Source organism: Python bivittatus, unplaced genomic scaffold (genome assembly GCF_059951505.1).
Source record: "Python bivittatus isolate LINGU-HERP-01145 unplaced genomic scaffold, Pbiv_v1 ctg000730_np1212, whole genome shotgun sequence".
In the NCBI taxonomy this organism is placed as follows: Eukaryota; Metazoa; Chordata; class Lepidosauria; order Squamata; family Pythonidae; genus Python; species Python bivittatus.
In genome coordinates this window covers 400,680-425,137 of record NW_028277109.1, presented here as the reverse complement: position 1 = coordinate 425,137, position 24,458 = coordinate 400,680, and the positions used below count along the sequence as shown (strand labels likewise).

The following is a 24,458-nucleotide window of genomic DNA, read 5'->3' as shown; positions in this document are numbered from 1 at the left end:
CAACTGATCCCTAGAGCCCAACTTGATGAGCAGGGTCTCACATCCGGTGACCTGCAGGGCAGCGCCCCTGAAAGCTGTAAGAGATTCCCAGATGACAATCGCAACACCTCCACCCCTGACCCGGGTTCTCGGCTGGTGCCACGCTCGAAACCCCAGCTGCCACTCTCACTTCCGAGACCAGCCAGTTCTCAGTAATGCATGCCAGGTCAGCCTTCTTGTCCATGATCCAACTGTAGATTGGGGAGGCCTTATTAAAGACCACCCTGGCATTTAGTAGCAGCATCCGGAAACTAGGGTCTGCTGATCGGGTCCAGGAACTGAGACCAAGCAGCTGGAACGCAAAACTGGCATGAGACATCGGTCCCGCGTTCCCCAAGAATGGCTCGCTCCTCGTCCCCCACCAGATCTCCTCATGCCCATCACCACCAAAATGCTTTGTCCCACGCATATCCCCCCAGAGGAGGCCATGTTATTCTCCGACCTAGGCCCCCCAATTCCCAAGGCCGGGGACCTCCCACAGTGCTCGATCCCATCCATCCCGGGGGCGGGGGATGCCAGGCACCCCGAGGCACTTCAGCTTCATTGGCTTTCAGCGCCGTCAGGGTACCCAGTGACCACCTCCCCTCTCAACCCACAAACACACACACACAAGCACCTTCACATTCACATTCACAGGAGCCCCCTCCCTGCTGCTCTCACTCGCTGGTGAGGGTTCCCTTCCCACCCACTCCTACCCAACCAGTCTCCTCCTCTGGCTCTCACCCAGAGGGGGAATCACACGATTAGAGGCACCTGGGCGCAGGTGCTGTTGTGCTGAGTGGTCTCTCATCCCTCTCTACAGCTAACAGAGGAGGGAAAGGCAAGGTGGACTCTGCAGAGTGGGGGGAAGGGTCCCCAGCAGTCTGCCACTCTACTGCTATTCCCCCCCCCCAACATACCCACCACCAGTACCCCAAAGCATTTCTCAGTGCCTGGTGGCTGTGAGAGTCTAGATGGGGAAGAGCAGACTTTGACTCAAACCTAGCAAGACAGGAGCTATGGGTTGGGGCCTCCTGGATCCTGGGACTGGCAGCTTTCCATCTTTGGTTCGGACATGGTTGCCTTCCCCTCCTCAGAGCCAGTACCCAGTTTGGGGGTCCTCCTGGACTCCCAGCTCCTGCTGAAAGAGCAGGTGGCAGCTGTTTCAGGAGGGCCTTTGCACAAGTAATCCATCTTGTGTGGCAGTTACACCCATTCCTAGATCAGGAGGCCCTGTTCGTGGTCACTCACACCTTAGTCACTTCCTGCTTGGATTATTGCAATGCACCCTATATGGGGCTTCCCTTGAAAAATATCCAGAAGCTGCAGCTAGTCCAGAATGTGATGGCATGTGCAGTTTTGAGTAACACCATTTCTCTGGGGTGTTCTGGGTGAGATCCAAGGTGCTGGTTGTCACCTTTAAAGTCATACATGGGGTGGAGCTCAGTTATTCGTGGGGCCGCCTGTCTCCAATTATCTCTGCCACCCACCAGATCTGTCAGGGTGGGCACGCTCCAAGTTCCCTCTGGGAAGAGAGGTCACTTGGCAGGACCCCAGAGATGAATGTCCTCTGCTGCAGTGCCTGCCCCGGGATACAGCCCTCCCCAGTACGATTTGGACGGCCCCGACTCTGCTGGCTTTCGAAAGACCATGGAAACCTCTCTTTCGGAGTTGGGGCCAGGATGTTAGTGGAGCCTGGTATGTGCCTTTAGTTTTATGCTGTCACACAGTCTGTAAGAAGCCTCCATTATTTCTTTTTAAGCAACAAGCTTAAGTCTGCCTATCTGCGTGGAGTTCTGTGGTTAAGCTAGGCGGCCATGCGGCTTCAATAAATAAATGAATGAAGCAATTCTGGAAGTTTCAGAAGACCTGCCCATTCTGTGCTGTGTTCCAAGAAAGTAACAGAGGTTCTCAAGATCCTTCTGCAGTATTCTCTAAGCCCTAGTCCAGGGTTGCCCATTCAGAAGTTTATTTATTTATTTAGATTTATACGGCCACCCATCTTGTCACAGCAACTCTGGATGTATGCAAAGTTTAAACAGAAACCACATTGAAAATTTGAAAATTCAAAACATAAAACAATAGGAGTCCAGTTCCCATTGATGTCAATCCTTCAAGGTAGATCAGACACGGAAGCCAATGCCACGTAGGTCAGGACTGTTTTTATTGTGACAGGTCTAGTAACAGAATCTTGCAAGTCTGAAGGTGCTCCCCCCCCCCCGCTTTATCTTTGTGAGAACTAGGGAGGGGCTTGTCTGAGACATTTCCTCAAGTTACGTTCTTGGGCCGGGCTCAAGCCCCACTTATCTGACCGTTGGCTTGGGAGCGGCTTTTCCTCCTGTCCATCAAGGCCATTCCCTCTGCCCTCGACATCAGTCCTAGCCAACAAATGTCTGCAGCCAACACATCTGAAGGGCAGGTGAATGGGATCTGCCTGGCACTACTTGAGTGTTTGGCACCCTACCTCTGAGCAGCCCCTCCACCGACATTCCATTTTTTTCCTCCCCCCCCAACCTCAAAGGGTTGGACAAAGGTTGCCATTTCTACTGCTTGTTAAGGATGGAGTTGGACCCCTCTGGGGTTCTGTAGACTTGTTGAGGTGTGCAGTTGCGGAAGAGACTCCTGCATCCATGTTCTCCTCACTTGATCACGATGACAAACAGGGCGTTGGGGTCCCTTAACAGGATTAGGGAGGACTGAACAGGCCTCCTGTCTTGACATGGTTAAACTCAGTCTCCAGGCAGCACTTGGCAGAAGTCTTTGAGGTAAAGTCTGGTCAGATAAAAATCCTCCCTGTAAGCAAGAGTTCTGCTCAGCGAACCAGTTGCTTCCCCAGTGGCAATGCAAGGGAGAAGTCTACCTCTTTTACCAGTGGTGTTTTAAGCCTGTTTCTTAAAACAAGTTCTCAGCACCTGATGGCCTTGAAGCTGCGTGGCCATCACACCTTTCCCCCAAAGCCACTTGTGACCTGAGAAATGCTGGCTCTGGGAGAAGAACCGGATGGAGCTTGGTCAACTGGCACGTTTGTGCTGATTTCATTTGGGATCATAAGCAAACCAAAAGGGGCTGAGTTCCGCTGGTGGAGGAAGCATTCTGCATTGCATGCTACATATATTGCGCACTCTTCATCCGGGGTGGTGATCTGCTCCCTTATAATGCTCTGGAGAACCAACACAGATCGATGGGGAGAAGGCTTGTGAGATACTTTTTCTCTGTCCATCAGTAGGAAAGTGGGAAACTGCCCACGGAAGAAAAAACAAGCCGTGAAGCCAGTGAAAAGTGAAAGCCCTTGTCTACTCCGATAGGGCCTCTCTTAGGTCCAGCTGCGTGTTTCTTTGTTTCCAAATAAGAGAAAAACCTGAACCCCATGGGGTCTTGCCTGTCCCACCAGATTTTGAACCCATGTTTCTGCATTCCAGGAAACACGGCCTCCAGTGCCTCCTCATGGCCAGAAAGTCCTGAGGTGCTGAAGAATCCATGCCAATGGATTCACATCCCCAAGAGTTCACAAAGTACGCTAACCTCAAAAAACCAACCAACCAGGTGAACACTAACCAACTTCACTATTTCTGTGAATGTTTCTGTGGGGGGTTAACTGGATAGGCATGTTGCAGAGGACAGACTATTTCTTTCTGGAGAAAGCCTTGAGGAAGACAGTCAGCGTGAAAGCTATTGATGGTGAGACCCAGCCAAACACCTAGTGTCTCTCGTGTGCTTTTTCTGTCCTGAGCCACCTCAGGAAAAGCAAGAACTGGTCTCCTGGAGTGCCGGGAAGGGGTTCAAACGTATCTTTACAATGTCTGAGAAGAATCCTATATTCTCCTGGGACTTCCCAGGAGCTTCCACAGGGCCTCCTTCACCTCCTTGTTGCGGAGGCTGTAGATCAGGGGGTTCAACATGGGGGTGACAATGCAATACATGGTGGAAATCAGGGTGTCAGTCTGCAGGGAGTAGCCAGAGCTGGGCTGGTTGTAGTTAACCGATCCATTTCCAAAATAAAGGATGACCACCACCACGTGAGAAATGCAAGTGGAGAAAGCTTTGTGCCTCCCAGAGTTGGAGTGGGTGTGCAGGATGGACGCAAGGATGTAGACGTATGAGATGACAACAAAAAGGAAGGGACCCAATCCCACAAATACAGTGGCTAGGTGGATTGCTATCTCACTGACAAATTTGTCACCACAGGCAATTTTCAGCAGCGGTGGGAGATCACAAAAGATGTGATGGATTTGGTTGGCTCTGCAAAAATTTAAGTTGGAAGCCAAGGCTGTGTGCACTGCTGCATCCAGGAAGCCCCCGATCCAGGCAATAATGGCTGCTGCCATGCAGACACGTGGGCTCATGAGGTGGGAGTAGCGCAAAGGCTGACAGATGGCGGCGTAGCGGTCGTATGCCATGATGGCCAGCAACCAGCATTCTGAGCCTGTGAAGCCTATCAAGAAGAACATCTGGGCCAAGCAATGGTTGTAGGGAATGGTGTTCCTTTGGAGAAGGAGATTTGCTAGGATCTTGGGGACTGTGACTGTTGAGTAGCAGACATCCAAGCAGGACAAGTGGCTGAGGAAAAAGTACATGGGGCTGTGAAGGTGGGAGTCCACCAGGATGAGGGTGATGATCATGAGGTTGCCCAGAATGGTGACCAAATAGATGGCGAGGAACAGCAGGATGAGGTAGATCCGGCCATGCGTGATGTTGGAGAAACCCAGAAAAACAAACTGTGTAGCAAGAGTCTGGTTCCTGAAATCCATGGGAATGCAGGGAGTGTGTGTGGCAAAGATGCTCAAGGAGAACAAAAGAACCCCCAAATGAGATTTTTCTTATTTCTACATAAGTACCTCTTGAGCAATATTAGACCTTGAATCTTCAGATTTTGAAGTGAAGCAAAGAGTTTGTAATTATTGGACTTGATAGAAATGCAGGAGCTCCACCTTCATTACTTTTGCTTCTATAAGTTGAAGGCTTTTCATTCTAGGGAATCTGCTGTGATGGTTCAGAGCGGGCACTCCTTTCAACCAGGGTCCAGCTAATGCCAAAATCAAAGACAGTTTTGTCTTTTCCACAACTTTGGAAATGATCCTCCTTTTGTAAAATACCAGGAGTAGAAGCAGTGTGACCTAGCAGGGGAAAAACGGGGCTGGGAGGAAAAATAAAACAACATCATTATCATTTGTTCGGAAGCATGATGTTAGATCTACCTCATGGCCACATCAAGGAAAAGGAAACCATGGCAATCTTTGTCGTTGCAGTTCCCAATTCTCGCTCTGCCTGGCTCTCCAGGTGTGCCCACTTCCCTTCAGATAACAGGAGCTCCTCATGGGTTGCAGGAACATCTGAGAAGCCCGCGTCCAGGTCTTGGATCCTAAGAATGAAGAAAGCAGTTTCATGGATTGGTAGAGAATGTGGGCCGTCACCAGCGGAGGGCACATGGGACAGAGGAACATTGCAAAGGCTGGGAACTGGATTTTTTCTTTTGGAAATTTTTCCTTTAAGATTGAGATACTGTGCTATTTTGAGTCTGGAGAGAATTTTGAGGCCTTGGGGCAACTTTGCATAGTTGCTTGGAGTGTGGTTAAAATATACACAACTAGCTAATATTTCATGGATGCTCCAGCGCCATAAGCCAGGTGGATCAGGCCTATTCTGACCCTGGCTTAAATATACCTCCTTAAACCTTGTGGCATATACTGTGTAAACCAATCCCTGGGCGAGGAAGGCTTTTCGGCCACCAGGACGCATGCGTAAATGTCATAGTTGAGAAATAGGAGCCGCTTCAATGGCCAGCTGCAGCCGTGTGGGCAGTGGTGCAACGCAGTGCGCTGTGCTAAGAAGGAGCTTCACGAAACTAAAAAAGCTCTGGCTGAGGAGAAACAGAATGTGGGGAATAAGAGTCACTTGCAAGGAGGTCAGACTGTGACTTGGAACAAGCCGCCTCACATAACCTCAATCTAGCCCAGCAACCTAAGACGTTTCACTTTACGAAGTAACCTAAAAAAAACAATCTCGGCAACTTCACCGACGAATCCCTTGGAGGAAGGTTTGGAAAAGGCCGAGAGCCTTGAACTGCTGGGGGCTGAGATTCGGTACCAGCCAAAGGAAGAAAGGAATCCATGGGAACCCGCACTGACCTGGACCAGATTATTAATTTGGGGGGAGGGGAGCATTATCACGCTTCTCTTTTCTCCTCCCCCCCCCCATCTGTGTTTTGCAGGATATCCCTGTGGCAGCTTGATCTGGATAAATGGTAATCACCCTTCCTTGACTGACTGATGCTTCTGTACCCGTGGTTGCATTCATGGATGTGACTCTGGCCAGGTAATGTCCAGTGCGTCGGTGACTCACAGTTCCCCACCCTTATTCCTACTGGGGATGAGTTTGTCCCACAAATGCCAGCTTCACCCTGAAACCTACCAAACATCAGCATATCGAACAGAACAAGGAAGTGAGGTGCAAGTCAAAGTGCAGCATGATAGTCTGCACATCTTGGCCGTCTCCCACAAAACAGGAGACTCGTATTGGTTAGCCATGTGCATTTTCTAATTGGCATCATTCTATATAAGGGGGTTGCATCTTTTCAAAGTTTGAAAAGATGACACCTCTGGCATTGTAATAAACAATTTGTGCTTTAACGGAGGGTGTACCCTGGGGGGAATTTGTGAGGGAAAGTTCTCCTACACTTCTTCTCTTGCCGTCTTCTCCACTTTGGGAAATCGTTCTGGAATCAAGGAGCTGCAAGACAAGTTTTGGTGACTATCTGATCACTACCTTGAATAAACCCTCTGCTTACATCACTTGGGAAAATCATGTTGATCAGTGGTGTGCACCTAAGATTAGTTGTGCTGGGACTGAATAATGTATTAAAGAGACAACTGTATTCAATCTTTGAGTCAAGGAACCTATGCAATTGTTGTTTAACGTTGGAACTAATGTCCCTCAATGTATGAATCATAATTTAGTTATACTGTGTGAAGATGTCCTTGGATTGAATCTCATCAGCTTCCTTGCCTGTCATGTAACAAACAATTAGGAAAATGTACCTCTGTGAGGTTCCTGCATCCAGGGTGCTGCTCTGAAGGGGGACCTTGGTCAAAACTTTGCCCAGTCAAAGCCCATCTTTGGAGCAGGACATTGTCTTAGGAGGGATAGAAAGGGCTGGGTTGTCAGGAGTTAAATCTGTTGTCCCCTCAGAGGGGAGAAACTCTTTGCCATGTCTGAGATCCCCTAAATGGAGATTCCCGGGTTGAAGCTTGCATTCCTGGTCAGTCACTTCCCTCTCCCTGAAAATGCCTCTCTCTCCTTCCAGGGTCTCCCTGGAAAGTACAAAAAGAGGATGCTGGATGGACCACGAAGCAACTCACCTGTGGCTGAAGCAGATTACCTTCTCCCAAAGTTCTCCCACAGTCGGGGTTTAGATGCAGTGAGAACGGAGGTGGCTCAGCCAGACGTCTGCCAACAGGGCAGGAAGGGAGATCCTGGGGAGCTCATTCTCACAACGAGGGCAAGTCTCCCAGTTGCCTGCATTATCCATGGCAGGTGGTGCTTGTGGGGAAAGATGTGCCTTGGCGTGTGGGCCCTGAGAATATCCCTGCCCTGGATTCTGCAGGGAGTAAAGCTGGGAGGGCAGGTAGCAGGGACCCTCTGGGGCAAAAGGCTCTCATCTGGGACTTGTTAACTGGCACAGGGTTCATTGAATTGTGTCAGGGCTGCGGGGGGGGGATGAGGAGGAAGGAAGAGGGCAAAGCAGACTAGTTTTGTTCTACATCTGAAGCATAACTGGGCAGGAAGAGCAATCAGAGTCCTTTGGTTTTGAGTTTCTGTTTTTAAGCGATGCTCTACAAATGGATCCAAGAGCATTTTTCTGACCTGCATTTCTGGGGCTACATTCACACAGCACGTTCAAACTATTCACTGCCTTAACCCATTTTGGGGTGCGCAGAACTCTCTCGGCCAGAGCAAAATCCTCTTGTTCTAGATTGACATCTCACTCTTTGCGAACCCTTCGTTTCCTGGACTTCCTCTGGCATTGACACTGGACTGGCGAATCTTGTACATGTGTCCAGTCCTCTTCCTGTCTCTGCAATGGGCTTGGGGTGACCTCAGACCGCCCTCCCTGCACTCATCTTGTGTACTCCCTGCTTCTGACCTCATACAGCTTCTAACTTTCTCAACGAATTCCTCGCAACCTGGCCTCCTTGATCAGACTTGCCACATATAGGCCTTCAGAGGTCATGACCAGTGCCTTGAATGGCACCTGGAAGCATACTGGTCACCAGGGCACCCATAGAGCAGGGCTGTCACGTGGGCATCCTGAGGCATGCCCCTCACTGCCTGCATCACAGCATCCTGGACCAGTTGAAGCTTCTGAGTGGTCTTCAGTGGCAGCCCCATATAGAGTGTGGCAGTAGTCGAACCATGAGGTGACTAGGCTATGAGTGACTATCTGAAGGCCTGCCTGATCCAGGAATGGCTGCAATGGTGCACCGGATAAAGTTGTCAAAGGCCCCTTCGAGCAGGAGCTGTGAGTCCAGGAGCATCCCCAGATTGCTCCCCAACCTTGAATGGGGGATTGTGACCCCATCCAAGGTTAAAGAAGGAATATCGACAGATCTAGATGGCCCCAACAGCCACAGGCACTCAGCCTTGCTAGAATCAAGTCAGAGAGGCTTTCTCCCCATAGAAACCCACTCAGCCTCCAGGCGGTGGGATAGCACTTGGACAGCCTCGCTTGGCCAGCCTGGGGTCAAAAGATCTAATCGGGGGTCATCAGCATACTGATGATATTGAGACGCGAAATGGCAGATGACTTCGCCCAGCAGTCTCACGTAGATGTCGAACAAAAGGGGAGCAGAGTCAGGCCCGCTGGTCCCCGCAAAAGAGGGGCTGACGGATAAAGTGGGTTCTTCAGGCCAGTTGGAAATGTTATTGTCCGCATCTATGTTCTTTGCTTCGTTGGGATCTCTCTAGCATTTCCATATCAAGCAGGAGGGAGCATAAATTTATCTCATCAAAAGTGGCAGACACCGTGCGCCTGAGTGGCAGAAGGGAATACCGAGAGCAAAAAGGAAGAAAAAGTGTGACCTGAAGAAAGGGAATTGCAGAGACGAAGAAGTGCCAAGAAGTGTCTCAACTTGGCCTCAGCCTCAAATAGAGTTTCAGCTCAAATAAGAGTTTTCCAGCAGCGAAGGATATGTTTTTCTGCAGGTTTCTCCTTCCTAGGTTTCTACAGGCGGCAGTGAGGGGCGCAGGCAGTCCGTGGCGTCTCTTTCTGGGCGCAGGAGACCTGCTGGTGCCTTGGCTCCTGCCTGCCTCCGGGGGCAATTCAGTGTGCTGGCGGTCACCTTTATGGCCCTTCACGGATGGGGGCCGGGCTGCTTATGGGACCGCCTCTTCCCGGTTGTCCCATCCGGTCCAGCAGGAGGGGCCCGTTTGGGGCCCAGGAGGAGAGCCTTTCCTGCCGTGGCCCCTGCGCTCTGGAGCAACAGCCCTGTGGAGATCAGACTGACCCGACCTGCTGGCCTTTCTTTCTTTCTTTTTTTTAATTTTTTTTTTATTTTTACAACAAACACAAAACATACATGAACAAACAAAAACAAAGAAAGGCATAAAAAAAGCATCTTCCATTTTATAACGTGTGTCAACCAGTTACCAAATCGTTGGTGCCCCTTTCATAATCTTAAATTCTCATATCATCTATTCAAAATATACTTATATACTTATCAATTAACAATTATTAATCATTCATAACTAATCTATAGAATCATTACAAGAAATTTTAACTTTCAATAGGATTAGTAATACATTTTCATCTATCGATTATATGTGTATATATATAATAATTAATATCAAATTTCTATTATAAAATTTCCTAATCCATTACATTACTATATTTTCTCAGTGTCATATAAAATTACTTATCTTCTTACTCTAATTTCAAATCTCAATTTAACTCATCTCTGCACATTCCATAATTTTCAATAACTTCCTCCTGCATAAGTACTTTTTAATTTTTCCAATTCTTAAAAGTTACAGTTCTAACCAGTATCAGTTACAATATCAGTTACAGTTCTAACCGGGTTACAGTTCTAACCAGATTCTTCACTACATGTTTCAACAAAAATGTCTCTAGTTTAAAATCTATATGTTACTATATTCAACCATGTATAAATTTTAGTCTAATCTCTTGAGACATTTACAATCAAATACAATTTTTAACTATATATCTCAGATTTATACTTTATTCCAGCGCTTGCATAATTTTGAGTTCACCCTTTTCATTCAATATCCCAAAATATCTAGCTATTTATTCCTTTTTCTATATTATTGGATAAGAGAAAGCAATAATAAATGTCCTTTCAAACATTCTGCTTTTTGAAGCTTCTGTCAGTTCCATCATTGTTGTATTCCCCTCGTTTTTTCTTTAAGCATCTGAAGTAGTTTCTTTCAATATTGTTTTACTTCTTCTTTTTGTGCATTCTCTTAATACGATTTTCCATTATAATCTTGTATAATCTTTTTCTCACCCTCAGTGCCAAGAACAAGTCTGTCTCTCTTCATTTATCAGTTGATTAACCCTTTTAATTCTCAGTTTATAAGCCTCACAATAATTCTGTTTAATGTTTCTGATTTCTTGTACTATTTCTTCCGTTTCCATTGATCCTGTTTTATGTTTAATTAAGTCCATTTTAGCTTTGATATCTTTTTTTTCTTTTTTTTGCGGGAATTTCTGCAGCTCTTCTTCCAGTTTTTTATAGTCATCCTCGATAGTTTAAAAATCTTTTTCTGCATTGTGTTTCTCGTATAGTCTATTATCTTGTATAGACCTTCATTAAGTCAAAGGATTCTTTATCTTTGTTCTTGCCAAGAGAAAGAAAAAAAAAGAGCAAAAGAAAAAGAAGAGGAGGGGAAAGGCTAGGTCTCTTTAAAAGTCCAACTGGGGGGGGAATAGAGAGCAAAGCAAAGCTTCTACCAGAAAGAAGAGCTACTGCCACTAATCAAGGCTCTTGTGACTAACTCAAACTTTCCATCTTTAATTATTTTCAAAGTCGCTTTCAACTCCGCTTTCTTGTTTATAGTTATTCGGATGGCACCTGTATAAACATGCACATCCCACTATCTTTTTAGAAAGCCCAGGGTCCTTGAGCATACGTCACAATGGAAGAAAAAAGACACTATATCGAGCCTCTAGATGGCAGTGCAACTTTCTTTCATTTACTTTCTCTTAACTCCACTTTCCCTGTTTCAAAATCAAAAAGTATAAATTTCTTACAACAATAAAGAAATCTTAGTAAAAAAAAAAGGCTTAAGATAGAGAGTTATTGAGTATTAAAAAGAAAAAGCCAATCCAGTTAAAAATATATTTTTTTAAGAGAAAAACATCTTGCCAATTCCACTAAAAAGGGAAAGTTGAAAAGAAAAAAATTTTTCCCCCCTTTTTTTATAAGGCTCGATCTCGCCGCTTAATCCACTTTTCTTCACTTTTAAAAATCTCTTTAAGTTACTTAAGGTGTTCTCTAAGAATAGTTGAACAGTAAAGGTTCATCTCACCCGGTTGACACCCCTCTCTTTCTTCTTCCTTTGGAGCTGTCCCGGCTTTCGCAGTCATTAAATGGCTGCCTCTCCTCCGCCGGCTTCAAGAGCTTCTCCTGGGATCAATCTGGGACTTGCGGCGTCCCTGAGATCCGCAGGACGCGCCCTTTGCGATCGCCATCTCTACGGGACGGCTTAGGTCCATCGGGACCGTCCAGGGGAGGAGATATCGACTGCGATCCTGGGAGCCCAGGATCGCCCGCCGTATCGCCGCGACGCCAGCTCCGCCCTCTCCCCTGCTGGCCTTTCGAAGGGCCCCGAAGGGCCCATTCTGTGCCTGTCTGGGGCCCGGGTGTATGACAGACCCCTCTGCAAAAGGGTCCCTGGCCTTTTCAAGTGATTCTTCTTGGCTGCTGTGTGTTGTTGTTGTGACATTGTTTGGTGTGTGTTTATGGCTGACGCACGCTGGATAATTGAGAACGGCAAAGAGCATCAAAAGAAGTCCATCTGTACTCGATTTATTATTGAAAGACCTTCGGCTGTGGAAAGTGCTGAGAAAAGCAGGAATCCCAGAACTTCTCCTGGTGCTCACGAGGAGCTTCTCTGCAGGCCAGGAAGGCCCATCCGGAAGGAACTTGCGATGCCGACGGACTCCAGGAGGGCGAAGGAGGGCGGCCGAGCTGCATCCCCCCCTTTATTCACCCCTTCGTTTGCAGCCCCTTCAATTCTCCCTCAAACAAGGCCGATGGCAGACAAGCCAGACTGGAGGGCTTTTTGGGCCCCCAAACCAGGTTCATGAACTGCAAGGGCTGAGTTCACACGACCCCCCTGATGTATAAGCAAAGGGTCCCCTTCTGGGAAAGGAAACAGCTCCAGCCCAGGATACAGAGCTGTTCAGATGCCTGGCCCTGGGACCCCGCCCCCAGCCACCCCCTTCCTGCCCCAAGAGACTGATTCCTGTGACCCCCAAATCCCCAAGCCCTTCGCCTCCCAGAGGTCAGGAGGAAACCCCCTTGGCCCAGAGAAGCAGCCAGATCAGTCCCCCCGGCTTTTTCCAGGAAGGACTAGGTGCCCTTCGCAGGGCCCCCCCCGGGGGTCTTAAGGAAGCATCCAGTCCACCCCCTCCAGGCCCCCAGAGAAAAGGGGAGCCTGGCTGAGGGTCCTGGGGAGGGCAAAGAAAGGGGATGGTCCCCTCTGAGCTGGCAGGGGACCCCCCTAGAGCTTGTTGTTGTTCAGTCGTTAAGTCGTGTCCGACTCTTCGTGACCCCTTGAACCACATTGCGCCAGGCCTTCCTGTCCTTCACTGCCTCCCTGAGTTTGCTCAGTTTCATGCTCATTGCTTCAGTGATGCTCTCTAACCATCTCATCCTCTGCCGTCCTCTTCTCCTTTTGCCTTCAATCTTTCCCAGCATCAGGGTCTTCTCCAAAGAGTCCTCTCTTCGCATTAGGTGACCAAAGTATCTGAGCTTGAGCTTCATTATCGATCCTTCCAATGAGCAGTCAGGGTTGATTTCCTTTAAGATTGACTGGTTTGACCTCCTAGCAGTCCAGGGGACTCTCAAGAGTCTTCTCCAGCACCACAGTTCAAAGGCATCAATTCTTCGGCGCTCGGCCTTCTTTATGGTCCAGCTCTCACAGCCATACATTACTACTGGAAAAACCATAGCTTTGACTATGCGGATCTTTGTCGGCAAGGTGACATCTCTGCTTTTTAATATGCTATCTAGGCTTGCCATGGCTTTCCTCCCAAGGAGCAAGCGTCTTTTAATTTCATGGCTGCAGTCTCCGTCTGCGGTGATCTTGGAGCCCAAATAAATGAAGTCTGTCACTGCTTCCATTTCTACCCCTTCTATTTGCCAGGAATTGATGGGTCCAGATGCCATGATCTTAGTTTTTTTAATGTTGAGTTTCAAGCCAGCTTTCGCACTCTCCTCTTTCACCCTCATCAAGAGGCCCTTTAGTTCTTCTTCGCTTTCTGCCATGAGGGTGGTATCGTCCGCATATCTGAGGTTGTTGATGATTCTCCCTGCAATCTTAATTCCGGCTTGTGATTCTTCCAGCCTGGCATTTCTCATGATGTACTCTGCATATAGGTTAAATAAGCAGGGTGACAGTATACAGCCTTGTCGTACTCCTTTCCCTATTTTGAACCAATCGGTTGTTCCGTGACCGGTTCTAACTCTTGCTTCTTGGCCCGCATACAGATTTCTCAGGAGACAGGTAAGGTGGTCTGGTACCCCCATCTCTTTAAGAATTTGCCACAGTTTGTTGTGATCCACACAATCAAAGGCTTTTGCATAGTCAATGAAGCAGAAGTAGATGTTTTTCTGGAACTCTCGTGCTTTCTCCATGATCCAGCGAATGTTGGCAATTTGATCTCTAGTTCCTCTGCCTCTTCGAAACCCAGCTTGTACATCTGGTAGTTCTCGGTTCACGTACTGCTGAAGCCTAGCTTGTAGGATTTTGAGCATAACCTTGCTAGCATGTGAAATGACTGCAATTGTGCGGTAGTTTGAGTATTCTTTGGCGTTGCCCTTCTTTGGAATTGGAACGTAAACTGACCTTTTCCAATCCCGTGGCCACTGTTGCGTTTTCCAAACTTGCTGGCATATTGAGTGCAGCACTTTAACACCATCATCTTTTAGTATTTTAAATAACTCAGCTGGAATACTGTCATCTCCACTAGCTTTGTTGTTAGCAATGCTTCCTAAGGCCCACTTGACTTCACTCTCTAGGATGTCTGGCTCAAGGTCAGTGACCACACCAGCGTGGACATCAGGGACATTAAGATCTTTCTTGTAGAGTTCTTCTGTGTATTCTTGCCACCTCTTCTGCTTCTGTTAGGTCCCTGCCTTTTTTGTCCTTTATCATGCCCATCTTTGCACTAAACGCTCCTTTGATATCTCCAATTTTCTTGGAGAGATCTCTAGTCTTCCCCATTCTATTGTTTTCCTCAATTTCTTTGCATTGTTCGTTTAAGAAGGCCTTCTTATCTCTCCTTGCTATTCTCTGGAAATCTGCATTCAATTGCTTATATCTTTCCCTTTCACCCTTGCTTTTCGCATTCCTTCTTTCCACAGCTATTTGTAAAGCCTCCTCAGACAGCCATTTTGCTTCCTTGCATTTCTTTTTCTTTGGGATGGTTTTAGTTGCTGCCTCCTGTACAATGTTACGGACCTCCGTCCATAGTTCTTCAGGCACTCTGTCTACCAAATCTAATCCCCTAAATCTATTCATCACCTTCACTGTGTACTCACAAGGAATATGATCTAAGTCATACCTGAGTGGTCTAGTGGTTTTCCCTACCTTCTTCAATGTAGAGCTGCAACCCCCCTAGAGCTGCAGCCCCCCAAGGCTGAAAGGATCCCCCCTCCCACTTTCTCCGCTGCTTTCTCTGCTCCAAACTATCTCCTCCATGGGGCGAAATCAAGAGAGCCTCTGCCCGGAGACTGATGACGCTGAAGGAGGGAGAATTCCCATTGGCCCTTCTGCTCTTCTGGGCTTTCCCAACGCTGACATTTGAGAGAAAAAATGCTCCCTGCCCCCAATCCAGACCACCGATTCCGTCTCTGGGGCTGGAAGGATCTGCCTCTGTCTCCTCTCTCTTGGGGGTTGCTTGTGGGGCAGGATCCATGGGCTCCACTGGGGTCCCCCTGCTGCTGCTGCTGCTGCTGCTGGTGGGGGCACTGTCCCAGATCCCAGGAAGCGAAGGGGGGCAGGAGCCCTCTGGTAAGGAGGCGGGTGGGTGGGGGGATGAGGGGGACTGGGAGGGATCTCTGATGCTGGTGGGGTAGGGGGAAGAAAGGGGCTGGGACCCCCAGGAGTGACCTTGGGGAAGGGGTCCAGGGCAGGAGAGGCGGGACCCTGCAGGACTCTCGATCTCCATGTGGCCTCTGCCCCCTCCCTCCCCACCCCCCCCCCAGGAAGACTGAGAGGGACCCCCCCCTTCCCTGGGTGTGGACGAGGTGGGGAGGGGGTCGTGAAAAGGCAGCTGACCCGGGGTCAGAGTCGGACCTTCCGGCCCTGAATGAGACCCAGATCCGGAGCCCCCAAAGTTTGTTGCCTTGAAGGAGGAAGGAGAAGAAAGTGAAAGAGAAAGAGGGAAATTGCGGCGTTTTCGGTCCTAAATCCGAGCAAGGAAAAGCTGCATAAGAAAAAGATGCATTTGGGAAAAAACCTTTTTGCACCTTCAGAAACTTCACTTTTTCTTTATAAATCTGTAATTAGAGGCTTTTAAGGTCAGGCAAGAGTTGAATTGAGATCCCTTGTTGGGGGAGCCTCTGAATTGGGAAAGGAGACCCAGCCCCCCCCATAATTCCCCATAGCAGAGTCAGGGTCTGGAGGGGAGGGGGGAACCACAGGGGGAACTGAGGAGGAAGGATGGGGGGGAGAAGGAGACTGGAGACCCCCCCTTTAAGTTGCTCCTGGGGGCTCTTGAGGAAAGGCAGGTAGGAGGGGGAATATTTGGGGGGAGAAGTTTGGGGAAGCCAGGGAAGGTGGGGGGTTCAGGTGAGGGAAGGGCTGGGAGACCCCAGGATCATCAGTCCAGACACCCTCATTGTGTGCCCTCCCCATATTCCCCTCCCCAAGGAAGAGGGAGACCGAGGTATGGATCTCACTTTCACTGCAGCCCTGAGAGTCTCTGGGTCTCTTCAGCCCCCTCCCCCCATTTTTCCTGCCACTTTTGGGGGGCAAAGAGGCCCCACCTGGATCCAACGTTCCCTGCAGAGAGTAGGGCTTTCTGCTGCACCATTTGCGCTTCTGCCTGCCTTTCTCCAGGGTGGGAGGATGGAGGGGCCCACCAGGAAGCTCCTCCCCTCCCCCTCTTTCCTCCCCCCCCACACCCCCAGCAACTCTCCATCTCCCCCAGGGAGCCTCACTGGGACCGACAAAGCTCCCCCTCCCTCCTCCAGGGGGCGTCTTGAGGGAGTGACAGCCCTGCGGGGTTGGCCACTGTTGCCGAAGGAAGGTGTTGAAGCTGGAGTGGAGGGGGGCTGAGAACGGCCCCCCTGGGTGCCCCTTCCAGCTGGGCCCTCCAAAGGCCACCCCTAGGTTTCCTGCAGCAGGTCTTCCCACTCCCCCTTCCCGCATGGGTCCCACCTCTGCTGGCAGCTGGGAGCGATGGGTGCTGGAGTCCTTCCTGACGGCCCTCCTCCTCCCCCTCCTCCTCCTCTCAGCCCATTTCTTGCACCAGGCAAAGGCTGAGTGCCACTTCTTCAACGGGACGCAGCGGGTGCAGTTTCTGGTCAGGATCTTCTACGACCGGCAGGAGTTTGTCCGCTTCAACAGCGACATCGGGAAGTTCGTGGCCCTCACCGAGTTCGGGCAGCCGGATGCCAACAAGTGGAACCGCCGCCAAGACATCCTGCAGGACGCGAGGGCCAAAGTGGATTCCTTCTGCCGAGAGGCCTACGGGGTGGGCAGCTACAGGGCAGACAAGACACGGCGTGTGATTGGCCGGAGAAGTGAGTCCGGGGGGGGGGAATGCCGGCCCCTCTGCTTTCATTCAACCCATTAAGGTTCTTTATTTAACTACTAAAATTAATATGTACATTTTGAAGATGTTTTCACTAAAATGGCCAGTTTTTAGATTTTGTATTTCTGGTGATTAAATCTGTTCCTTCCATTTCCTTGTTAAAAGTATTTTCCCATTCAGAAGAATTTTCTTGTAAAAAAAAAAAAGAAAAAAGCAGTGTCATCACTTTCAATTTGAAAAAACTGCCTTTTTTTAGCCCTTTTGCAAAGATTTTTAATGTTCCAAGGTACAAATGTGCTTCGTCTGAAGAAAAACCCACAGATATATTATTTATCTGAGTGGCAACCAGATTAGATCCCAGGTCTTCATTACAAATAACAAAAAGGTTTAGAAATGGAATCTTAAATATTATTAACTCTTAGTAAAAAAAATCCATCATTAAGAAAGACTGTTAACAAATTACTTACATGAGACACTAAATAGCAATTATTGAAAAGAAAAATCAAGATTAAACATCAGATCCAAACATACCTTGCAGCCCCCCAGAAGCCGTTTATGAGCCATTTGCCTCCCACCAAAGTACCAGAAGATAAATAGCCAATTACTGAAAATAATTTAAAAAAAGGTTAAAAATAAGACCCAAACATCTCTTGCAGCCCCCCAGAAGCCGAGGCTGCCGGACGCAGCGCCAGAGACGCCTCTGGGGGGAGAAGGAGGGCGGGTGCCCCGTTTACGAGCCATTCGCCTCCCCCCAAAGTAGCAGAAGATGCAGAAGCGTTTTGATTTTCGCAGCCGAGGAGGGAGAGAATCAGCCTCGTCTCACCCACTGACGTCTTCCCGGAAGGCCACGAGCTTCATCGATCCCCCCCAACTCCCCGACCCAAACGCTGAAGGGCACAAGGACCCAGGACAGACCCCGGGACGCCTCCCGAGACCCCCTTCCCGGCTGGAGGGAGCCCTGAAGGACCCTCTTTGGGGGCCCATCCAGCCCTCCCTTAATCAATCCAGGAGTTGTGCCAGTTTGAGCCACGCTGCGGTTGGCACTTTTTCCCCCTTAAATCTTGTTCTCTTCTTTTCTGCTTCTTTCTCTGTGTTGTCCGGATCATGTGGGATTTTATTCATTTTCTGGAATCTTGTATCACTAACCTTTTAGTCTTCTGATGGCCTTTTTGAGCCTGGCCTGAATCTGCTTAATTCTCACCACGTCCAGAGTCAAATTTAGCCGACTCAGCAGCGGACAGGAAAGGCTGCAAAAGAGGAGAGTGAAGTTTTTCGCCCTCTCTCCAAATAAAACTCTTGGAAAGGGGACTTGAAACTCAGACCATTTCCCAGACTAAGACGGACCTTGGCCTGAACTGACCGACCTGCTCTTCTGTCCTGGGCCCTGTTGGGTCCCTCACGTCCCTCCTTCTCCCTCCCCTCCAGCCAAGCCCACCGTCACCGTCTCCTCCACCAAGATGGACCCCGGTTCCCCCAACACCATCCTCCTCTGCACCGCGACCGGCTTCTACCCCCTGGAGATCGACGTCCAGTGGCTGAAGAACGGGCGGCCGGAGAAGGAGGGCGTCGCCTTCGGGGAGGAGCTCCAGAACGGGGACTGGACCTACCAGCTCCAGGTGCTGCTGGAGACCCAGCCCCAGCGTGGGGACGTCTACGCCTGCAAGGTGGGGCACGCCAGCCTGGAGGCCCCCGTCACCGTCCAGTGGGGTAAGCCTTTCCCTTCCTCCCCTTCCCTGCCCTCCTGGTCTGGGGACACCATCCTGCACAGAGAAGGGGTCATCGATGGGGTGCTGGAAAGACCCTCCCTGTGCGTCAAGCCAGAATGGCCCCCCCGGAGGAAGCTGGCCCTGATCCTTCTGTTCACGCGAGGCTCCTTCTCCTTCCCCAGAGCCACGTTCCTCCAAAGCTGCCAAGAGCAAGCTCTGGACGGGGGCCGTGGGGGCCGTGCTGGGGGTGGTCTTCCTGGCTGTGGGGCTCTCCCTCTACCTGAAGAACAAGAAAGGTGAGTCCGTGGGGGGCTGGGTGAGAGGTTATGGGGAGGGGATCATCTAGGGGAGGCCTTGCATCTAGATGGCAAGGTGGGTCCCCTTGGGCCCCCGAATCCCAAGGCTGAGGGTCTCATTGGGAAATAGGTTTGGAGACATTTTTCCTCCTGGAGGGGCACAAGGGACAGGAGACCCCATTTGGGGTGGTGGTGAAGGCACCAGGCTAGAAACCAGGAGCTGTGAGTTCCAGTCTTGCCCTGAGCACAAAGCCCCCTGGGTGACCGAGGGCCAGCCATTGTCTCTCAGCCCCAGGAAGCAGGCAATGGCAACCCCCTTCCAAAACCTTGCCAAGAAAAGTGTAGGGACTAGTCCAGGCAGTCGCCAGGAGTCAACATTGACTCAAAGGAAGGGAAAAAAAGGGGGGGGTGATTTAATGCAATATATTATAGGCTATAGAATGGGAGCTTGACCCCATAAATGTTCCAACCCTTTGTTTATTTACTGATTTATCAAACTTATAAGGCCACCCACAAGGAGTGACTGGGCAGCATATAGCAAAAGATATAAAATAATAAATATGTCAGAAACAGTCCTATTGAAAAGATAAAAAAGTTCTGAATGCGTCTCTCTCCCTTTTTCTAGCAACTCCCATCCAACAACCAGGTGAGCGTCTTCTATTCCCCCTCCATTAATTAATAAGTTTTTCTCTTTCTCTCTTCTCCCAAAAAATCTCTCTTAAGTAACTGAAAGAGCCTTGAAGGACCCGCAAAGCCTCCAAAGATTTTCTGGACTCCCCAAATCCTTTCCAAGGTTTTTGGCGGCTTTTCCTTGTAGGGACCCCAAAATGTAACACAATCACACACAAGAGCACCACACAACACCAGAGCCTCCCCCAGGATGTTTCCTCAAATTGGGATATTGCCAAAGGGAAGGGAAGGGGGGACCATGCAGCTTCTGGGGGAGGGACAGGGAGTACCCCAAGTTCGTGGGCTGCCCTTCTTGACCCCGCCTCTTTTGACCCTTCACACAAGCTCCGGCCAAGGGACACCAGGCTGGACACCAGACCATTTCTGACTCCACCCTCTGAGCAGCATCTTCTCGGTTCAGATGAAGTATCTGCAGGGGGGTGAGGGAGACCTCCCCTCTTGATTAACCCCCTAATTAAGCCAATTAGGGACAAATTCCACCTTGTCAAGGTCAGGCTGGAGCCTCCCTTTGCAGCCCCTCGGCTGAACCGCGACCCCCTTCGAGCCCCGGAGATGAGATGGGGAGGAATCCCTGGTCCTTCGCAGCCTTTTCCTCCCTGGAAGGGGCGGATTCCCCCTCCATCCGGGCCCTGCCCATCATCCACCCCCTGAAGGTTGGATCTGCCTGGGGCGGGGGGTGAAAGGGAGGGGGAGGGGAAGCCCACCCTGTGTGTTCCCTCCAGACTCTCCAAAAAACCTTATTTACACTGAAGGTTTTACTGCATATTTTAATTTTGTTCCCCACCTCTTTCTTTCACAGCCCTCATGAGTTAATCCTGCTATCCCTTCCTGTTCTCAGATGCAAAATCGCTGAAGAATTTTCGTACCTGATGAATTTCTGCCTTTTTTGCAACACTTCAAGGATGCAGCTTCAACACTGGTGAGAGGAGGAGAATCGCAGCCTGGACCTTCTCCTGCCGAGACCCACCAGCTTCCTTTCAGGGCCTCTCTGTCTTTTGAGGGAGGGGGAAACAGGGAAGGGGTGGAGACCATCCAGTCTCCCCCAGGAACTCCTGGCCTGCCTTTCGCTCCAGACCCCCTGATTTGTCCTGCTCAGCACAGACCCCCCTTCAGAGCAATGGCTGCAACCCCCCCACCTCCAGCCACTTAACTGGAAATCCATCTGGCGCTTAGCCAAGCATGGAGGCCACCAGATCCAGAGAGATGCAGATGCTCCACATGTACCAGCCACCCTGGATCCCCATTTCCTCAGGAGAGATCACAGGGATCAACTGGTCTCTGGCCACCAGAGCCCCAACCTCTTCCCCTTCCTTGGACCCACCCCTTGTTTCTCCATCTCATCTTGTCTGGCTTTGAATGCGCAGGAACTTCATCTTCTGGCTATTGTCCTCTGGGTCAATTCTCTTGGCTTTTATTTACTATAAAACGATAAACTTTAGACTGTAGGAAAACCCTGGAATGATGTGAGTTGATGCGGTCCGAAAAGTCTGGACTTGGCTCCATATTCCCTCCAGGTCAGATGCCATTTAATCCATTCCCTCCACCCCTGAATTTCTGATCCTCCGCAGAAGGGGAGAGATTTCCCACCCACATCTATAGGTCTCCTTGCCAGCGTGGCTCCTCTCATCAGAAGGGGGCTCTTCCTTTGGAGCTCTTTCCTCGCTACATACATTCATACAGATTCTCTCCAGGGTGGATCATTTGAGGAAAACGAAGAGGAAGCCCCTGACCCGTGCTTTCAGCACCCACGTTGCTTGTCTCTGGCCCTGGCTCCTGTTTTATGAAGAACTCCTGCCATGCGATAATTTTTCCTAATTTTATTTCACTTGATTTGGGTCCCCCCTGATTTCCAAATACTCCTTTCAGGGGAGGCCTCCTTGTTTCTGGTGTTCTTCCATTGGGTTCATTTTCATTCTCATTCTCCTCAGCAGCCCTCCCTTGGGGAAAAAGAGACAGGAACCCATTGGGAATATCAAGGTCCAGATCCACTGCTTGGCCTGGCTGAATTCAGCTCCCGCTCCCACCCTTGGAGGAATCCCGGATTAGTTTCGCATTATGAGGCTTTCTCAGATCACAGCCGGGTGTCTTTGCTGGGCCATTTTGTCCTGTTCGTGAGAATAAAGCTGCGTTTTCTCCCCTCTGAAAAACCGTCTGGAGATGAAGTGGGGAGGAATCAAAACTGCAACGGGGCCAGGCGGAGGAAGACGAGGTCCTGCTGCAGGAAGTGTCGGTGGATCTGCTGAGCTTCTCTTGTGGAAGAAATGCCGATTAAGGCCTGCTTGGTAGGGAGGCGTCAGGACAGACTTTGTCCCATGGCTGGGGAAGCCGCACCTGTGCAATATCTGTCTGGGGAGCAAGGGGGCCCCTTGCAGCCCATGCTAAAATATACAATGGAAGAAATCCCTTGATTCTGAAGCAGAGCATCCTAAATGTTGAAGTAAAGTCAAAGGGTTTTCTTTTCTTGTGGGGCAACCGTGTGGCCCCATTGCAAAGATAGGACCTGCAAAACATGCCAGTCTTCAATAAGTCAAGATTCCTCCTTTCTCATCACCCTTCCTCAGTCCACAAGTTCTTTCTGGGGCCATTCCTTGGTTAGCAACGTCCAGTTTGTGGCGCTCCCAGGCAGGAGCCAGAGAAAGTCCCTTTTGGAATTCAGAGCAGGAGCTCAAAATCACCCTGGACAGACCCCGTGAATCTCCTCTTTCTGTGGACTCTCCCCTGAGTGGATCCTTTTGGGGAGGGCAATCACCCCTCCTGAAGCTCCTCCCACACTCCAAGCATTTCCATGGTTTTTCTTCCTGCGGGAGGGCTTTTATCAGCTTTTACTGCTTTTATCACTCCCCAGGATCTTACCGAACCTGTCCCGCTGACAGCACACCATCTCCTGCCGTGGGTGCATGGCCCAGATGTTCTTCTTGCTGTCCTTCACAGGAACGGGAGCTGCCCTGCTGGCTCTCATGGCCTATGACTGCTTTGCTGCCATCGGTCAACCTTTGCACTGCTCCAGTCTCATGAGCAGCACGTCCTGCGTCTGGCTCATGGTGGCCACCTGGCTGTGGGGCTTCCTTGATTCTGGTCTTCACACTGCCCTGAACTCCAGCTTGCACTTCTGTGGAACCCACCAGATTCCCCACATGTACTGCGATGTCCCCCCGCTGATAAAAGTTGCCTGTGGTGATATCCATGTCAATACAATCTCAGTTGGCATAGCATTTTCATGGGTTTGGGCCCTCTCCTGATGACTGTCCTCTCCTGCTTCTACATCCTCGACTCTGTCTTGTGCATTTGTTCCAACACAGGCAGGTGCAAAGCCTTCTCCACTTGTGCCTCCCACATGATTGTGGTCATCCTTCACTTGGGAATGTACTGGTCAACTACAATCGACCAAAAAGTGGCTACTCCCTGGAGGTTAACACCCTGGTCTCCACCATGTATTGCGATGGGCAGACCCAGCAGCCCTGACTGCTTCCAAGGCCAGTAGGTCCTCCCAACAGGTGCCCTCCCTCTGTCTGAGATGGAATGACGAGGTGTGGAGGATCCACCTTCTCTGGTTTGGCTTGTTGGCTCCACGATGTAGCACCAAGACTCTTCCTTCAGAAAGAGTGGATTTCATCTGAAGGGTCTCACGGTCTTGGCAAGGGGAGGTGGCATCAGCACAGAGCCAGCGGGGAGTTTGTGTCGGGGATCAACATAGACACCGCATTGTGGTGCTCCATGAGCATTGCAAAATAACTAGTCCACAGTCTGTTTGTAGAAAACTGTGCACAGACTTTTACTGTACAATCTATACAGAACTTACAATACACCAACCTACCAACCACAACTCCAACTACCAGCCACACCATAACCCATGGTGCACCTTACTATATACTGTGATTTGTGTTGTGTTATGTAGCCACACCCTTCAGGTGTGAGCTCTGAGCGAGTTGAGTTGTTTGCATACACAGCTTAGCTGTGCTTTGTCATTCCCATATTTACACTGATAAATTTCTACTCCAGGGTAACAGTTTGGGCTCAGTCAGACGAGAGGATTGTGGGAGTAAAGATTGAAAAAGAAACTGGTAAGTTAAGGGCTTTTGAAGATGACCTAGTGTTGGTCCTAGAAGATCCTTCAAGGGAACTGAAACATTAATGGGCAAATTAAAAGAGTTTGGTGCATTAGCAAGTTTCAAGATTAATAAACGGAAGATGAAGATGTTAACAAAACATTTAAAAATGGAAGATCAAACAGAATTGATGAATAAAGGGGGTTTTAAGATTGAGAAGAAGGTAAAATATTTGGGTATCATTATGAAAAATATGAATTGTATGTTATTTCAAAATAGCTATGTTAAGACATGGAATGAAGTTAAAAAAGATATATTAAGATGGGAGAAACTACAACAATTGGTCACACTCTTGGATGATCTCTGGTGGGACCAGGATGGGGGTAGCGCATCCATCCTTGCTCTTCTTGACCTCTCAGCGGCTTTCAATACCATCGACTGTGGCATCCTTTTGGGTTGGCTTGGGGAGTTGGGTTCAGGTTCAGCCCGGCTCAGCACGTGCCGGACAAGCCAGCCGCCATTCCGCCCAGCTAGTTCCAAACACGGCTGGTCAGCTTCCTTGCCTGAGGCGCAGGCGGTTGAAAGAGGAAGCGCTAACCACAAGCAAACTGCCGGCAGGTGGCAGCAATTAGCCCACGGCAAGGATTCAATTATCTTATTGGGTCAGCCTGGGGAGTTGGGGGTGGGTTTTGTGCTGGTTCAG

The 24,458-nt window shown here is 49.7% G+C and overlaps 2 protein-coding genes and 1 pseudogene across 4 annotated transcripts; 2 read left to right on the top strand and 1 right to left on the bottom strand.

The window, feature by feature from the left end:
- Positions 1–3,830: 3,830 nt before the first annotated feature.
- On the bottom strand, positions 3,831–4,766 carry LOC103052264 (olfactory receptor 5V1-like). Its single transcript, XM_007444954.2, has one exon. The coding sequence runs from the start codon at positions 4,764–4,766 to the stop codon at positions 3,831–3,833; it is 936 nt and encodes a 311-aa protein (XP_007445016.2).
- A 10,339-nt stretch (positions 4,767–15,105) lies between these two features.
- On the top strand, positions 15,106–21,779 carry LOC103067984 (H-2 class II histocompatibility antigen, E-S beta chain-like). Of its 3 annotated transcripts, XM_088129111.1 has the most exons (7): positions 15,106–15,270; positions 16,719–17,006; positions 18,443–18,724; positions 18,906–19,019; positions 19,645–19,665; positions 20,548–20,628; positions 21,641–21,779. In XM_088129111.1, the coding sequence occupies exons 1-6, from the start codon at positions 15,174–15,176 to the stop codon at positions 20,577–20,579; spliced, it is 834 nt and encodes a 277-aa protein (XP_087985237.1). In that variant the 5' UTR covers positions 15,106–15,173; the 3' UTR covers positions 20,580–20,628; positions 21,641–21,779. The 3 variants fall into 3 exon arrangements, with proteins under 3 accessions (XP_087985237.1, XP_087985236.1, XP_087985238.1); XM_088129110.1 differs by lacking the exon at positions 21,641–21,779 and having other exon boundaries at positions 20,548–20,674; XM_088129112.1 differs by lacking the exon at positions 21,641–21,779 and having other exon boundaries at positions 20,509–20,634.
- Positions 21,780–22,606: 827 nt separating this feature from the next.
- LOC148213988 (olfactory receptor 5V1-like) lies at positions 22,607–24,183 on the top strand (annotated as a pseudogene).
- Positions 24,184–24,458: the final 275 nt, after the last annotated feature.

What these genes read in the sequence shown, in the direction of transcription:
- LOC103052264 (XM_007444954.2), bottom strand. Translation starts at nt 4,766, where the DNA reads ATGGATTTCAGGAACCAGACTCTTGCTACACAGTTTGTTTTTCTGGGT.
- LOC103067984 (XM_088129111.1), top strand. Translation starts at nt 15,174, where the DNA reads ATGGGCTCCACTGGGGTCCCCCTGCTGCTGCTGCTGCTGCTGCTGGTG. An exon ending in GCGTGTGATTGGCCGGAGAA is followed by an intron (nt 17,007 to 18,442) that starts GTGAGTCCGGGG and finishes CCTCCCCTCCAG; the next exon opens with CCAAGCCCACCGTCACCGTC. An exon ending in CTACCTGAAGAACAAGAAAG is followed by an intron (nt 19,020 to 19,644) that starts GTGAGTCCGTGG and finishes CCCTTTTTCTAG; the next exon opens with CAACTCCCATCCAACAACCA.